This window comes from Protopterus annectens, chromosome 8.part0, assembly GCF_019279795.1.
Source record: "Protopterus annectens isolate FY-2018-M chromosome 8.part0, PAN1.0, whole genome shotgun sequence".
Lineage (NCBI taxonomy): Eukaryota > Metazoa > Chordata > Ceratodontiformes > Protopteridae > Protopterus > Protopterus annectens.
Window position 1 is genome coordinate 1,517,228,369 of NC_056741.1, and position 18,707 is coordinate 1,517,247,075.

At 37.1% G+C, this 18,707-nt stretch overlaps 1 protein-coding gene across 1 annotated transcript in view; it reads left to right on the top strand.

The window, feature by feature from the left end:
- Positions 1-18,707, top strand: part of LOC122808508 (CMP-N-acetylneuraminate-beta-galactosamide-alpha-2,3-sialyltransferase 4-like) — a 154,287-nt gene that overhangs the window by 115,538 nt on the left and 20,042 nt on the right. The window contains exon 6 of the mRNA XM_044079465.1: positions 10,031-10,180. Within this exon, the coding sequence (XP_043935400.1) occupies positions 10,031-10,180 (150 nt within the window). The remainder of the gene's footprint in view (positions 1-10,030; positions 10,181-18,707) is intronic.

Genomic DNA, 18,707 nt, shown 5'->3' on the forward strand with positions numbered 1-18,707 from the left:
GTGCAATATACAGTGAAAATTTCTACTTAAGTTCATGATTATGTTTAGTGGTTGAAAGACTAACGTTGTAACCAGCAAACTGGATGTTTCTTAAAGCACATGGGTGATGCAGTAATGTAGTAGTTAATAGTGGTGTCTCTCCAGTTCAGTTCATGGATGGGATACCTTGTGTATGGAGTCGGCTTGCTATGTGAATATGTATGTGTATGTGTCGGTGTGTGTCAGTGTGTGTGTATTTCAATGTGTTTGTGTGTGTGTGTGTGTGTGTGTGTGTGTGTGTGTGTGTGTGTGTGTGTGTGTGTGTGTGTGTTGATGTGTAAACCTTGCAGTGGAATGGCATCATGTCCATAAATGGTTCTTTGTCTTGCATCCACTGTGTGTGTGTGTGTGTGTGTGTGTGTGTGTGTGTGTGTGTGTGTGTGTGTGTGTGTGTGTGAGAGTGTGTGTGTGTAAACTTTGCAGTGGAATGGCATCATGTCCAGAAATGGTTCTTTGTCTTGCATCCACTGTTAGCCAGGTTAAGGTCTGATCCATCCTTAGCTCTGGGTAGCATAAAGTGGCATTAATGTTGTCCAGAATTCAGGGTCCTTTAAGGAAGGTTATGAAACTGCAATCACTTGGGAGAATAACACCAATGCAGTTTACTTTATTTTATGTGCAGTCCCAGTACCACACACATGCTTGTCTGCATGATCATATGATCTGCTTGGAAACAAGCCAAAATGGAACTGGTGAAGAATGAATATTCCTTAATGAAAAATCAGCAACATAACAATGGCAACTATGTTGGCAACGTTATTGCATTTTTCTGTTATAATATCGATATTTTATGGGACTAAACTGAAATGAACTGAAGAACATTACATTGATTACACGTATATAAACAAGGAAGCACCAAAATTCTTTAATGATAACATAGATTAAATGCTGGTATTTTGAGTGAGGTTGAGGTTACAGAATTCTTGAAAAGAAAAAGACTTAAAGAAATTTCAGAAAGAAAAGCTATTGAAGTGGAAAAATGTCCAGGGTTCAGAAAAATGGTAATGCTAAAGCAAAGCAAAGTGAAAATTAACATAATCAAAGCTGTCCAATGCAGCCAAACACTAATTATGTATGCAATTGCAGCAGCTTCGCAAAATGCCATGCCTGAGTTTGCATAACAAGGTGCATTGCTTGTATAAGTGGCATACGCCATACAAGAAAGTGGACTGCACAATGGCAGGTGACATGATCTAGGCCCAGTAATGTGCAGTGTACTCACAATGATGCGGGACCACACTTGCATCAATGGTTTTCCTGTTTAGTCTGATCTTTTCTCTAGAACTTTAGAACTTTCTCTCTTCCTTTCCTTTCTAGCAATGTACTGTACTTTTGCCTGGTCCCCTCCTACTTTCTAATTCGTTCTCCGATTTTTGACCCGAATAACACTATATATATATATTATATATATATATATATATATATATATATATATATATATATATATATATATATATATATATATATGACACATACACACACACACACACACACACACACACACACACACACACACACATACACAGATCAATAGATAGATAAATAGATAGGTAGATAGAAAGATAGAACCTCTCATTGTATTAACACAATCATTGTCCAACTAAATATATGTTTTTAAACATGGATATCCTGCATACCTCTCAATCTCTTAGAGCAAGAAATCTGGACAAAGTCATAACTAATGGGGGGAAAAGGCCCAAAAATAGGGACACTTTTTAAATATTGCTCTTACAAACTTAGAAAATTGAACAGGTTTTGCATTAGCATGAATTTTCTGAAAGGTTTGAAGTCTGAATCTCAAACGACTGTCATAATTTTCTGACTTTAACCTCAATGATTTGCCAGAAAAAAACACACTTTTATGAGAAACAGACCAAAAATATGAGGCAAAAATCTGGACATTCTGCAAAAATCTGTACATTTGAGAGGTATGTTGGCCTGTTTCCATGTTAGCAGAATGCTCCTTTATGGTCACCTCCTTTAATTTCCTGGTCTTTTTTCTCTTCATTAGACAGTTTGGGAGCAGAGATTCATTATTAGGTCAGCATAATAACATTTTAAAACTTTTGCTATTCTTGTATTAGGTGCCATGCATACTATTGCAGGAGGATTTCAAGTGCAGGAGAAAACTTGCTTGAATGTCTGACAAGCTCTCATCATTGAAGGAAAAGTTACACACCAACATTAAGAGGCATTTGTAATTTATTCCTGTCTGCCTAATTACTGCTCTAAATACTTTAGGTATTTGTAGCAGCTGTTTTTGTTTCCTATTTCACAGAGCTTGAGTATTAAGAATATTGCCCCAGCCAAGACTGCATACACCGAGGGCATAAATTGCTTACCTGTGTTTTTACTGATGTAATCTCCCTCTGTGTGGGCTGCTTTCATGTTTAAGCATCCAGTGGCAAATCAGTGCAGGTGTACTGTTCCCCATTCTGTGGGGTTTTGCCTTAGTTTGCAGTGGTGTACCTTCATTTTTAGTTTATGTCTTTCAATAGCCATAGCAAAACTCTATCTCAGGCTGTTTGTTTACCTTTGTTGGGCTGGGTGTACAGAACCGCTGGGTTTGGCCCAGACTGATTGTCTCGCTGATTAGTGGGAGGTGTGGCTTGCTTTACTCCCCTCCACTCTCAATTCCCTAGATACACCCCAGAGCCACACATTTAATCACACTGCACTCCTCCCACTTTTTAATGGCATCATATATCTGGGTGGGAGGTTGGCATAATGGTTAAGGTGTTTATCTTACAGACATAAGATGCAGGGTTTGATTCTCACATGGGACAATTGGCTAGGCTTAAAATGGCCCACAAGAGCACTTAGCCTAGTACTACTCTATGATCCTATAAAAATCTATGAACCTATTAAAGACACAGCTACATATCAGAACCATTTCCACACATTCAACCACCCTATATCATCCATCATAATAGTATTACCTGCTTAAAATCTTATCATTCACTATCCAACTCCATAGAGTATACATCTAGAGCCCTCAGGAATCTATTGCTCAACACAGGAGAACTAACCACCCCCCCCATTACTGTCATGGGTCTGAATATTTTTCCCAGCCACTTCTCAGACAAGATTTGTCTATCCTGATTATTACACCCTTAAAATGAACAACTGAGAGTTTTGTCTTTTTTATTACCTAATTCTACATTTTATGAACGACTGAGAACTTTTTTAAACTGATAACAAAAACTGAGGTTTCTTTCATTGGAATTTCATCCAGAACAGCTTCATAATTTTGACTAGGAAGATCGGGTACCAGCACTGGAATTTAAACTAAAACTGAAATTTATAACTTCTACAAGGTTCTACAAAGGAGACTGTTCTCTAAGATTTTATTCAAAACTGAGATATCATTTAAACTGAGATTCCAACCTACCTTGAGAGACCAGGGTTTATTTAAAATATTTAGGTGCAAAGGGTAATTTCTCTGTCTGATGGAGTAAGTGAGTAAGCTACTAATTCTAGTCTGCACCCCTCCAAGGGAAGGCATTACTCACTCAGCTGGGACATTGCTTCTGCATTTTTTGTTTCATTATTATGCCTCTTGGAAATGTTTAAACAAAGAGTAAACATTAACAGAGCAAGAAAATACTGGCTTATGTCTGTCAATCTGCTATTAGATATGCCAGTAGAGCCAGTTTTCTCCCACACCCAGCTGGCCTTACCTTACTGCTAAGCAGTACATTAAATGCACTATTTCTGCTATATCTAGTAATAGGTTGCCCTGTCTTCAGTTGAGCAGCTCCACCTACAACTATTCCCCTTTGTCACCCTCAAGACATATACTGCATTTCGGTCTATGTCTCCATGAAACTAAGCCAGTCTGTAGAAACATAGCAAGCAGAAACCCTGAAATCAGTCCGATAAGAACAACCTAAAGAATACAAAATATTTAACATTAGATTTTATTACCTTCTATATCTTTCTCTGAAGAAAACAAAAATACAACTTCTAGATACGTACACCCATCAGTCACTCACATCTAACTGGTATCTCTTTAAAACCTACAACAAAAACTATACACAATACACCACACAACTCTGATATTCCTACACATAATCTGTCAACTACTCACCACCCTGACACACATGACTATCAAACTTGCATGTATCCAAAGAGCAGATCACCCACCAACCCACACTCCTATACACCACTCACAACAGCAGACTGCTTTTTCATTTCATCACAAATACACCTGCCAAATCCCTATAAACTCTTTAGCTACAAATATGCAAAAACTAACCTTTTTATTTACTCATTATGTTTTATTTATTTAACATTTGTTTACATTTACATTTGTAACATTTAACCTGAAAATAATACACCACCTCCTTATAAATAAATCCAAATAAATGTTAGTTCCATCTCTATCACTCAATCACTAATCTAAAACTCAGTGGAGACATCCATCCAAACCCAGGCCATACTACTATATCGCAAACTGTAACTGTAAATCAATACCCTCCCTAAGCTCAAGACCTCTAACTACAAAGAAATCTAACACGATACTAGTTAATATTAATCTCAGAAGCATTTGAAATAAAGTCCAAAAATTCCAAGCATGCCTAACATTTTACAACCCTAATATAGCTGTAGTCACAAAAACCTGGCTAAAATCTCAAGTAAAAGACAATGAAATGCTACCTCCAGGTTATAAGATTTTCGGCCTTGACAGAACAAACAAATGAACCTGAGAATTAGCAATTATATACAAAAACTCCCTAGAACTTAACCTTTGCCTATACTTTCTACCCACATTTAACAATGCAGAATACCCCATAGCATACTTAACAACAGAAAAGCTATCTGTATTACTGGGTTTTACATCCCACCAGGACAAAAGAGTAACACAGCAGAACAACTTTTCACTGGTTATATAACAATATACCCATAGCCGGCCTTAGGCATAGGCCAACTAGGCAGTGGCCTAGGGTGCCAGTCTAGCAGGGGCACTTTTCCAGTATTTATTTGGTGTAGGTAGACCAGGATGGAGGCAACAGGTAGTGTGGTGGTGGGGGCACCGTGGAGCCCTTTTTCCTAGGGCACCAGTTGACCTAGGGCCGCTGCTGGATTATATACCCCAAAACCATTATAATGGATGGCTTAACCTAAACTGGGAACCTAAATACACAAACACCTCATCAATGAATCTATCTGGTTACCAGGATAAATACATGAGCAAGGAATCTATCATAGACTGGAATCTTACAAACAAACCAAATAACATAAATTCCTCTGGCTGACTTGCTAACAGTATCACTGACCATCTCGTAACTTATGCTGTCAGAAACCATCCCAACATATGCAAACAAGTAGCCTGCAAACAGGTGTGAAATATAAAATACTTTAATTCTAGTGACATTATCTCCACAATCAAGCTGTACCACTGGAATATCCTTAAGATCATGCCACTAATTGATGCTGTAATCCATTTAAATAATATTTTTCTAAACATCCTCAATAGTCACACACCACTCTGAACTAAAGGAGTCAGGTCAAACTCTGCAGCCTGGTCAACAAAGAGACAATGCATGACAAATGTGATCCCAAAACAAAGCCCAATCCAACTACCAACACTTCAGATATTTAAGAAATCTTGGAAAAACAACAACAAATCCTACTTCATCAACCTTCAGTCAACACACAAAAACGATCCCAAGCTATTTTGGTCTTCCATAAACAAACTACTATGCTCTGGCCAAACAAATTCTTCAGTACCAACAGCCAGTAACAAACCAGAGAATATAGCCACCTAATTCAACTCCAACTTTATAAACTCAATATTCTCTCTTAATAAACAAAGCTCTCTCATCTCCTTCACTACCCCAGCCTCATCTAATAACAGTTCTATATCCTTTTCTTTCCAACCAGTCTAACCTTGTGCCATAAAAATACCTACAAAACTGAAACCAACAACGTAGCAGCAGACAATCTAAAACTAGGTTTCTGAAGCTCTAGCCTTCCCTGTTTCTATATAATTAACCAATCCATAACAGAAAACCATGTCCCAGCCATCTAGAAGAAACCTTTCATAATTCCAGTCCACAAACACAGAAATTCAAATGCCCTATCCAGCTGTAGACCCAAAGCTATACTAAGTACTATCAATATGGTTAGAATAATGTAAACACCCTTAGCTCCTCAAATTTCTTAACAAAAATAATCTTTACACCATGACCTAACATGGCTTCCACCCCAGTCATTGCACAATTACTGCTCCTATTAGCTTTACCAATCTAGTATCAGCACTCTTCTTGTATCTGTCAAGGCCTTTTGCCCAGTTTCTTATCAAAACTCTTTCAGTGAAATCTCCTTTATAGGTCTAACAATATCATCTATCAGCTAGTTTTAAAGCTATTTCACAAAGAGACAGCAGTCAGTAAAATGGAAACATAAATTCTTCTCTTTCCTTCCTGTCACAACTGCAGTCCCACAAGGATCAATACTGGTCCCACTTCTATTTAATATATTTATAAACTAATTCTATACTGCCACAAACAGCAAATATAGCTCAGTGGTTCTACCTCACTTCAACGACACGCCGGAACATCGACACGGAAATCGCGAGCCCCAGAAGATCGACAGCGCAGAAGACCGACGCGACGGGACCTAGAAGATCGACAAGCAGAAGACCGACCCGACGGATGAAAGCACCGATGCCGAGGATGCCGAAATGGGAAAAGGCTGTGTAAGTATGCGGTAGTGACGGACGTTAGGGTGTGAGTAAGGTAAGTGTGGATAGGGGTGGGTTAAGTGAGTTAGGGTTAGGGAGCGCGTCAGGTAAGTGTGCGGTAGTGATTGTGTTTGGGTTAGGGCGGGATAAGTGAGTTAGGGTTAGGGAGCGGGTCAGGTAAGTGTGCGGTAGTGATTGTGTTTGGGTTAGGGGCGGGATAAGTGAGTTAGGGTTAGGGAGCGGGTCAGGTAAGTGTGCGGTAGTGACGGACCTTAGGGTTAGGGTTTGGGTCAGGGTTGTAGGTAGTTGTGTATGTGTAGTTTAGTGTGGGTTTGTAGGGATTTTGGTGTGCTTGTGTTGTGTATGTGGTTTTTGGATGGGGAATGTGTTTTGTTTGTTGATTGTGGTGTGTGAAGTGTATGAGGTTTCGTGTTTGTGTACCGTCGGTTATTTCGTTGTCGGGCATGTGGAATGTCGTGTTTTTGTACTGTCGGTTATGTGGTTTCGGTGATTGCGTTGTCGGTGTTGTGGTGTTTCGTTTATGTGAGGTAGAACCAGCTCAGTACGCAGATGATGCAACCAACCCTCATCTGCTCTGCCTCAACACTACAAATCCTCCAGGAAATCACACAAGAGTCTTTCTCATCTGTTGAAAACTGGGTAGGAACTGCAGATCCACTCCTAAATATAAAGACTAAACTTAATGTTTTTTTTTTTTACCAAAACAGTTTAATAATCAAAAACACAATTTCCGTATTGTCTCATCTGACAGTGCAAAAACTGAAACCATGCCAGAAGCCAAATTATTTGGAGTACTCCTAGATGACAAACTCAAATATGAACAACATATTCTCCAAATATCAACAATACACAGAAAAAAATAGACTCCCTACATAGAGCAAATCAATATCTTACAGTATCCACAAGAAAATCCATAGAAGTAACCTACCTACTCTCAGCTGTATTGTATGCATCACCTTTCTTCACTTGTTGTGTCTTTCGGCTTTAACCAGTTAGGGGTCGTCACAGCAGAACTCCGGTCTGCTAATGATTGGCAGTAGATTTTTACATGCCGAGTTGCCAGCCCTGACGCACAACCTTCAACAAAGGTACGCCCATTCACGCATGTCTCCACACAGAAGATGCTCTTGCTGAGAATCGAACAGGACAACGTCTTACTGTGAGGCGACAACGCTACCCCAGCACCACCACCGCAATCTCAACAATACCCTCAAGTCCAAACTTGACCCATGCTACAATAAAATAACAAGATTCTCCCCATATTCATCTCATAAAACCCACCACTGCGCAGCCTTAAAGGTCTAAATTGGCTAGAATGCCCAGATCTGCTGTCCTACCCTTAACTTACTACTGCTCACACACTTATCTACAAGCCAGATAGTTGCCCCTCTCTAATAAGTATATTATACTGTACAGCAACAACAGAACACCATGCTTCAATAGCAAATCTCTCAACTGTAACTAACACAAAAAACCCTGCTGGAAACTCACTCTATTCTCACTGCATCTCAAAACTGTGGAACTCCATCCCACTAGAGCTAAAGCAGAAGGAAAACAGCAAATGCTTCAAAAGTCTGCTAAAACAGTATCTGCAAGGCACTTGGGTCTGCTCTTGTTTTACATCTGGATAATTTTCAGTCCTGAAGAAAATACAAGCTGCAGTACCTCTGACAAAATTATAGCTTCTCTGTGCTAAATTCCTATATGGCAACTATTACACTTTCCCTTCTATCCACTACTGCAAACATTTAACTGATTATATTTCTTAACTACCTAATTCTACTTAACCGTGTTCTTCCACATCATATCACTCCTTACTAATTTCATCCCAAATGTCCATCTTTGTCTCCTCTCATTTTATTTTTATTTCTGCCTGCTACAACCTTATACAAATGCACAGGTAACCTGTTATTTTTCTCCTCTTCCTATAGTCACAAATTGTATGATACAAGCTTAGCATTAATCATCTGTTACACCTAATTATGTATGCAAAAATGTACATGTAACCAAAATGAAATTATTATATATAATATGAACATTGAAAATATACTGTATATTCCCTATGCATGTCAATATTGGAGCTTTTGTCCATGGGCCTCCCCTGAAAAAGGCTATCGAACCCAGTTGGACTTTCCCGGTCAACAACGATAAATAAATATTTATAAATAAATAAAATGTACATCCCCCTTGCAAAGCAGGTACAACAGATTACCCCAACAAGGATTGGACAGCAAAATACCAACCACGTTTGTAATATAAACGGGAAGGAAATTGGTGGATAGTATAGGAAAATGGAAGAAAAAGCAGATAAGCAAAAAACAAAAGTAAGGGAAGGGAAGAAAGGTGTGGAATGAGGGAGGAATGGTGCTTTTTTTCACATGACTGGTTCTTTTTTCATTTGCCACTTATCCTTCTTTGCATAGCACAGTCTGTTTTCGAACAGAGGTGTCCTGTAGAAAAAAATAAAAAATAGGAGATGTCCTGAAATTTTAGGACAAAAAATATTTACTTACTTTTATAATAGTCACATGAAACAGCTGTTTTGTATCTGAAATACCTAAATGTTATATAAAACAGCATAAGCAACTCAAATGTTACAGGAGCAAATTTTATTTCTTGCAAAAAGTAAAGTTCTGTCCTTCACACCTTTCATGGGTATGGATTGTCCTACAGTATCTCACATTTCTACAAAAATTTCCCATTTTGGGTATTTGAAAAGGTGGCAACTCTATATTTAAGAAGAGCAGAGGGAAGGTTATATGGAAGGGATTGATAGGAAGAATCTATCATGTTGTTTGCCCTCTTTTGCCTTGACAATTGTTTTCATTTCTATGATGTCACTGATTTGCATGTGATTATATGGTCATTCATTTGCACATGATGCTGACGACCTTATTTTCCTTGGTATGTTCATTGTGCCACATTTGTCTCTGAATCGGCTCCAATCTATACACTGCAATTTCACATAGTGTACCGTGCTGTTTCTGAACCCCTGCCAATGTCCTTTATCCAATAATTAATGTATCTTTTGACTAAAGTAATTACAGTGTTACATGGTCGGTACAGCAGAGATAAGAGAGAACTGCTGTGTTATCAAAGGCTTAACTCCTGATTTCTGTGCTATACAGAGAGAGTACTTTGACTTTATTGCAATAAAAAACATTTTGCACATTTACTAACACATACTGTATCAATTGCAATGCTTTTTCACTGCTTTATAATGTGAGTTACATTCCATTAACCACCCCTCCTTCTTGGGGTATGTTTTTCCATTTTAACTAGGGTACCTATCCAACAACTGGACTGCTGGCTGTTACTGTGGCATTGCACTTCTGTGATATTGTCCATCTGGCTGGCTTTGGCTATCCGCATGCAAATGAAACACAAGTTCCAGTACACTATTTTGAAAAGGGCTCTGTAAGGGTCATGAGTGTAAGTAAAGCATTTGTATTGCATTCTTCTTTTTGTTATAAATATTAATGTTCAAAACTATAATATCCAGGATGTACACTGACTATAGAAAACATTCATATTCTTTATAAATGACAAACAGAGAACTGTATTTTTTGCTTGAGTACATTATCTCAATCTAGGTGTTGTATATTACTAGTTACTTTGAGCCTGGTGCCATTGGTCACATGATTTTCCCAGTATGCATAGCATGGATGTGTAATTTTACCACATTCATGTTTAAGTAGGAAATGTAACCCTTTGGCGCACCTGTCCTGGAAACAAGTGTAGATAGCTCAAGTGGGCATTTCAGTCAGCTCCTTGCTAACAATTATTTATGCACTGACACTGGGTACAAGTTGGCTTGAAATATAAAATGTAATCCTAACTGGAGACCACTGAGAGTACTTCGGAAAGGTGTTAGTGCACTACCTCAAAGCTCAGTATTGGAAGAGAATTGTACAATATTGTTGAGATATTGGAATGGAAAGTTGGTCTTTCTGAAACTGACAAAATGTAGAAAGGCTGATGTGCATTTGGGGCGAATTAAGTCAATAAGTTTTTTTTAAGACCGGAAGAAGATTAAATGATTTGTCAGTTGAAATTTAATGTAAAATAGTGATTTTTGAGAAGTGAAAATCTAAAAGGAAAAATAATCATGGAAGATACTAACAGCAACAGAGATTCAAACTGAGAGTAAGTTATCAGATAGCCCATAATTAGTGGTGGCTTTAGAAATTTATAAAAGAGAAGGTACCTCCTGACTGACCTGACAAATCGCTGTATATGAAGCAGGGAAACACTTCCATACTTCAGGAAGTAAGCTGTGGGTGTTGAAAATTGTGTGGGATGGAATGCAGGTTTCTTCATCTGTCCATGTAAATGCCACAATTATAGGCAAGCAGCGCTAAAAGATTATAAAAAGCTAAGTAGAACTAAGTTGGTGTATACAATAAAGAATCATCAATATTTAAAGCACATGTCTGTGACAAATTATATCATTCTAAACAGTGGTAGGATTACTTGAAAGTGACATAGCTGTCAGACAATTGCCACAGAGTTATAGTACAAACTGTTGCGACATTCACCTGGATTTGATGACAGACCAGAGGGCAGTGGTAAAGGGAAGGACTTTGCTTCTTCACTGGCAGTGTTAATCTGCAGACTACATAACAGCAGGATTTTGTTGCCAGTTTTGATAGAGGAACTGCCACCTGTGTATCGAGACACGTGCCCATTAGGGACAACACAGTATAAGTGCTGCAAGTCACACAATGAAGATGTTGATGCTCAGCCTACAATTGGAACAGCTGCTCTTCAGGACATATCCTGAGCTTTGTAAATTGAGTTACTTCTCCACTGAAGGCACAGCCTGTATCGAAAGGGGACACCACAACTGACTTTTTGATTCACAGACATAGGAGATTAGTGTGTTAATGCATATCTCTCTCTGATCGTGTTTCAAGGCCATTGGAAAAAAAACTGACAACACAGGACACTGCATTCACCATACAACACATATGTTGATAGCTTTTCTTAACACCTTTAATGAATTACTACGTATGACATAGGCAAACGTACATTTATATAAAAGAAAACAAAACATTAGCATATTCCCAGTTACAAACATTATATAAGTAATGTATTCTTTTGTATAACTGTCATAAATCCAACATTACATAAATTGTTCAGCTCCCGCCTTCTCTCAAACCTCACTCCTCTGACAAAACATTACTCTGCATTATCTAAAATACCCTGGACAGTTGACTCCCTTTTCAGATCCTGTTATCAGAGTATGCTAAAAATGGTTTGATGATATAATTAGTATATCAGAGACAGATTGGTACAATGATTGGGTCTATATTAGAACATCAAAGTTTCAAAACTTCTAATGTTCTAATATCGACCCCTATTTAGCGAATGCTGAAAATAGCGAAGCTACAGAAAACCAAATTTTTTCCTAGGGAAAGAATTTGGTTGTCCGTTTCTATCATTTCGCTATTTTCAGTGCTGTTGTTTAAAGTTACGGGTCGGGTTCAGGTAAGTGTACAACTCGGCATGGGTTAGGTGAGTTAGGGTTAGGGCGTGGGTTAGGTATGTGTGCGATAGTGTGGACATGAGGGTTAGGGTGGGTTAGGTGAGTTAGGATTAGGGCGCGGGTCAGGTAAGTGTGTGATTGCGTGGACGTGAGGGTTAGGGCAGGGTAGGTGAGTTAGGGTACGGGTGAGGTGAGTGTGCGATAGTGACGGACCTTAGGGTTAGGGTTTGGGTTAAGGTAAATGGATAATTAGTGGTGTATGTACAGTTTAGTGTAGGGTTAGATGTAAGATTTTAGGTGTGTGTGTGTGTGTGGATTGCTGTTTGTTTGGTGTGCTTGTGTTGTGTGTATGTGTTTTGGAACAGCAATTTTTTTCCATAGGAAAAAATTTGCTGTTCTGCATGTTCGATGTTGCAAGCATTCACTCAATAAGGGTCGATATTAGAACATTCAAAGTTTTGAAACTTCAATATTCTAATATAGACCCCAATAATTACAGAACAGTTTGACAAAGTCTGGGTGATTAAAGCATACTTTGATACAGGTGCATAATTAGATGTTTAATGATTGACAGCAGAATTGACAGAAACCACAGCTGACCAGAACTTCTCAAAAGTATGCCACTCTTGTGAAGAGTACAGAACCCATCAGTTAAAAGGGATCATTATTCATACAGTTTCATATTTTATCACTCACCTCATCACTAACATATCTTAGAGGTTTAGCAGAAAACACACACACACACACACACCACACACACACACACAGACAAGTCACAGCACATGCTATTTATGCCCACTGTGCTTCTACAGTCCCCTAACTTATTTCACCTCTGAAGTTGCTGCTGACACCAGAGAAAGAGCATAATGACCCTAAGCAATCAGTATTCCTCTGAGCAGTGGCTCTGCTAGGTACAACACTCTACCAGGTACCTGGACAGTCTGTTACAAGGCCATCAGTGTACCACCTGCACCACTGAAGCTGGCCGTGCATATCTATATAAACTTAGTTAGGAATAAGTAAGGCTGAAGCATGTTAAGAAGTTATTGCAGACTGGGAGGACTTTATGGTGTAGGTATACAGCTTGTTTCTTTGAATAATTTATTTTGACTGCCAGTTGTGATGTTATCTAATCAGTGATAATATCTAATCAGTACTTTGGTTAGTGGCATCATGTTATCTTTTTCTGCAGAGATGTACTCCTCCACCTGTCATAGCATAGGGTTTATTTTTTATGACAAAGTTGTATATTGAACCTCAGGAACATGTTGAAGAGGTAAAGGGACCTGTAGTCATATTTCAGAGATGACCAATATTATTGAGTTCTTGACCTTACTTTCAATTGGTCTGTTATCCTATTTAGACTGCAATGTTAGTGCAATGACAAAAATATTGGTACTATCCAGCAACATTTTTTTTACATTTGTGCTCCACTGAAGCAAAAAAATAGGAAAAAGAAAGGTGATCCAGTCAGCTAGACATCAAATTGACCCTCCTCAAAACTGCCAGCTGCATTGGAGGCACTTTAGGTTGAATCAGTTAAGTGGCTAATCTGCAAATGTCTGTCAAGTGTAAGCCATCACATCATACTGCATGCATTGGATCTTCTAGAGTGGTTGCATATTGAAGATGTAGGACTGGTCATACTTGATGCAGTGTTTACATTCAGACTTATAGCCCTCAGTCCATCTACAATAGAAAGGCAAATCAAATTAAGTATGCCCTTTGAGAAGGCACTAGTTGAATTCCGATTGGTCAGATATCTCTTATGTACTGAGCTTTGCTAAGTAGTTATTGCTAACTGGGACTCATTCATAGATGAAGTGTTGTGGTAAAGAGATGTACACAAACTATAAAGCTGCTATAATATTTTTCATATGTCTAGTAAAGTAAAGTGAGTCTTTCAGGCAGTGATTTGAAGGATCTGATATCTATGAGTGCAGTTAAACTAATTAAAAGTTGTCTTACTGTTTTCATACCTTAAAATGCCATACCAAAAGTAAATTTGCATAACCTATCTGTCATTTAAGTAATCCTTACTGGGATGTGCATTAGGTTTAACTTATTGTGTAAGTGGGGCTTGGGTTTAGTCATTTTTATTTTTTCTTCATGTCTTCATCGAGGCTTATTTTTAGTGGAGACCTGAAAACAAAATCTCCATACAAAAGACAAAATCAATAGACTCTATGCTATATAATTTGAGTGCAATTAAGTGTGACACGGCTGCACAAAAATGACTAACATGCAAATGAGAGGAATGAAGTGTAAGTGAAATGATTTGAGCTTACACTGTGCACTCTGATATCTGATTAGCGTTAGTTATACAACTGTCATGAGAAAGGAAAGCAAATTAAATAAAGAATTTCTTAATTGGGAGTAAACAGTTATAGTAACCCACTAAAGTAACAGGGACAGCCTCTTGAGCAGACATATTTATATACCTTTGTAAAGTACTCCTGAGTAGTGACAACTGAAGTGACTGATTCTAACAGTGAAATTGTGAGTCTACAAAGTGGTAGGCATAGTTTTAACAACAACAAGAAAAAATAAATAAATAAATGATAGAACAAAGGACAGAGTATGTTAGTTTAATAGCAGAAGCAGTGAATATCTGAAGCAAAGGGGCAAAGGTGAGGAGGTATTAGTATAAACTCTCAATGAGTCAGAGTGAAATTTGTATTTTCAGAATTTGTGAATATATTTAGTACATCTTTTGATATGTGAATAGCAGAACAGAAAGTTATAGTTATAACACAGTCTTAGAAAAATTCTGTCTGCAATTTGAAGAAAAGAAGAAATAGGTATGGTCATGATTTAGTGGTAGGCAAATTCTGCCTGCAATACAAAGGAAAGACAAAACTGCATATTGGCAGTTGATTGTTTTCTTCTGTGTAAGGATCAATGGTATATTTGTTAATATGAATGCTATTCATCTCATTTGAGAATTTATATTAATTAGTAGATTTTCTTCCCTTTAATCATTTTGAAGGTCTCCTTTACTTTCAATGCTTTCAGGTTTGATATATTGAAATTTGGATTGCTTGTAAATCTTAATTCAATATAGATTGATGTGCTTGGCTAATTTGTAATTTGGAAAATGTGTGAAAGATACAGATGAAGTTATAAGAAGGATTTGATTATCAAGGTAGTGATAATCCTAGGATCGACTGGATGATGGTCATTAGGATGATACCCACAGAGATGCAAATGTCTTACATACATGTATACAGATATTTTAAGCACGGGCATTAATGCCCTTCTAGCCTGCCAATATATCAAAACAGTTGTTCCCATAATAGGTGTCCCGGCTGTATTTAAAGTATATAAACTAGTACTTGCTTTAATGTAGTTTGGTAGTCTGTTCCATGCATCAGTTGCTCTCTCCAAGAACCAGTTAGTACACTTCTAATTCCTATAGAATCTTCTACATAGGTTGTCTGATGATTCTATGCCACTTTTTGATAAAGCCAAACATTCCCAGAGATAGTTGTCTCTAAATGCCCTATATACCTGAATAAGATTTCATCTTAAATAAATATAAAATACATTGTACAAGTTCAGATATTTTAATCTTTCATAATGACTTAAAATTTCACACCCATGGATACTCTTTCTGGTTTACTCATGCTTGTTTTCTTATAAGGTTTCCAAATTGTTATTCCATACTCAAGTTTGGGTCTAATGTGATTAACAAACAATGACTTAATCATTTATGATTTTCTAGACTTTATAAATCTTTTTATACAGCATATAGTTTATAACTATCATTAACCAATTGGTTGATATGATTAGAAAAACTCAAAGCTGGATCTACCCATATACTGAAGTTGTTAAATGAATCCACAGTTTCAATCACTGTGTGCTGCATTAAATATTCACCTTTCAGCTTAAGTATCTCAAATCTCATATGCTTAGTTTTTGATGTATTTATCAGCATATTATTCTCCTGTGCTCAAAAGACTAATTTAGTCAAGTTATTTTGCAGACATGCCATATCTGTAACAAGTAATCAGTTTACCCAATTTGGGTCATCCGCATACAGACTGTCGAACACCTCGGATGAAAAACATTGGTCTGAAAGATGCAATCTAAACAAGTAAGGGCCTAGGGCAGAGCCCTGTGGGACACCATGACTATAACTAAGAATTTCCCTGTCCAATTGCTGTATGATACTTGCCATGTCCTAGGTGTAAGCCATGCAGCTATCCATCTTACCAAGAGTAAATTAGCTGTTCTAATTTATTGATCAGTGCTTTGTGTATGACTCTGTCAAATGTTGAATTTAAGTCTATATAAATTACATCACAGCATACTTTTTCATTTATAACTATTATTATGTTGTTATAGAACATCATGTTACAGGTGGAAATAGCATACGGTTTCAAGTCCCAACCTTTCCGGCTCTGAAAATAACTTATCTAATATTACCTTTTCCATTATTTTTCCACAACATGAAAGTAGACTTAAGGGTCTCTATGTCTCTGGGTTTGTCCTACTCCCCTTTCCCCTAAAGACATGTTTAATGAGCACATGTCTTCAATCTTGAGGAATCTCCCCATATTTATATGACCTGTTGAATAACAGACATAATGGTACTGTAAGTTCTTGCCAAAGTGTTCTCAGCCCATTATTACTTATGCTGTCTCCTCCCAGTGCTTTGTTTGGATCCAGTTTTCATAGTTCTTTTTTGCTATAATCTATTCTGATTCCAGTATCTGATGTTACCTGGATATCACTAGAACAACTTAATCCCCCATTTGTGGAGTCAAACCGTTTTGCATAGGATTTTGTAAATTTATTTATAATCTGTTGTGTGTGAGAATACATTTTTAAATTTACACACAGTTTATCAATTTGTATATCTTTACTCCTCCCACATCTTGTGTATCTATAAAATGGGATCTATTATGCTCAATATCTTTATATAAGTTTTCTTTAAATTGTTTTCTGATCTTATTCCACCTTATGCTGAATTTGCTGTCCAGCTTATTTATTCCAGTTTTCAAAGTTGTCGTTCAACCTCTTTTCCTTTTCTTATATTTTTTATCCCTCACCTTTTATCTTAATCAGGTACCTTGTTCTTTTGAAAATATATCCCCCTGACCTTGTATGTCTAGATCCTGATGTTAAACTTTTTTGTTTTGATTTTTTTGCACTCAAATAATTTATCTTTCAAAAATTTCTACATTCCTTCTGCAGTTTTTTCACCGAATGCATCATAGTTTTACATAGTGATTGATTTCCTTTCGTATAATTTATTATTAATATTCTGTGTATTGGTTTAGATTTCAGTTTGGCAGAATTAAATAGCAACAAACTAACCTTATTAACCCATGATAACTGTACATCAATAACAGTAAACATAACATGAAGTAACAGTAATTTCTTTAGGAACACAAGCAATGTCTAGTATGTTCCTTTCCCTGGTAGTTTTTTTTTTTTTTTTTTACAGTCTGAAGCAATTGTTGTTCTTAAACATACATACGTTGTGAATAATTTCCTTACTAATGTTGTTGAATCAATATTATTCCAGTCTGTTTCTGGTAAACATAAGTGCCCTGCCACTATTGCTCTTCCCTCCTGTATTTCATGCGAGAAACGTACAAATTCCTCTAGGTCATCTCCACTTGACATTGGTGCTCTATACACTCCCAACAAGATTGTATTTATTGTCACAGTTATACAAGCTATAGTACAGGTGTTATCATTGAAAACTGTAATAATCACAGGTCTCATAACTATCTTTAATCCTTATCGTACTTCTACCCGACTTTTGTTAGAATGTCTATTACAGTAAAAACTTTTATACACTGACAGAACTGGTTTCCAGTCATTGCTCTTTAATCATGTTTCACAAACAATGACATGAATCTTGTGGGAACACTGCAACTTTTCCAATAATAAAAGTTTATTATTAATTCTCATAGCATAAACAACCATCAGAGATCCATAGAATGTTGCTATCTGTGAACTGTTAAATTTTTGTCCTGGCAAAAATCTTGCCTTGTGTTTCTTAAATATTGCAAAATGTCTGCTGCAAAAATTCTCTTCCCTGATCTTGACAAATGCACCCAATCTTTTCTGAACATGTATGCCCAAAATTAGTCTTAAGTGCTCTACACATTTTGATTTTTTTTTAAATGAGACATTTTGTCATGTACTTATTTGCCCACAAAAATGTTTTCATTCCCAATGACCTGACTCTCCTTTCTTTATGTGATTTTTGAAAAATACTTCTTGCCACCAGTACAAGCTATACTATCTAAGAGGGATGTAAGTTCCCGTGCAGATGACATTATTTCTACTGACGTGAATAAACACACATTCATACTTCCTTACATTAAGGCATTCTAAGGCTTATCTAACATCCTCTTATTTTTGTTCCTGGCAAGCATAACACAATTCAATGTTCATTATCTTCTCTGCAAATGTATCAGTCCCTCTAATAATTGAATTCCCAATTACAACAAT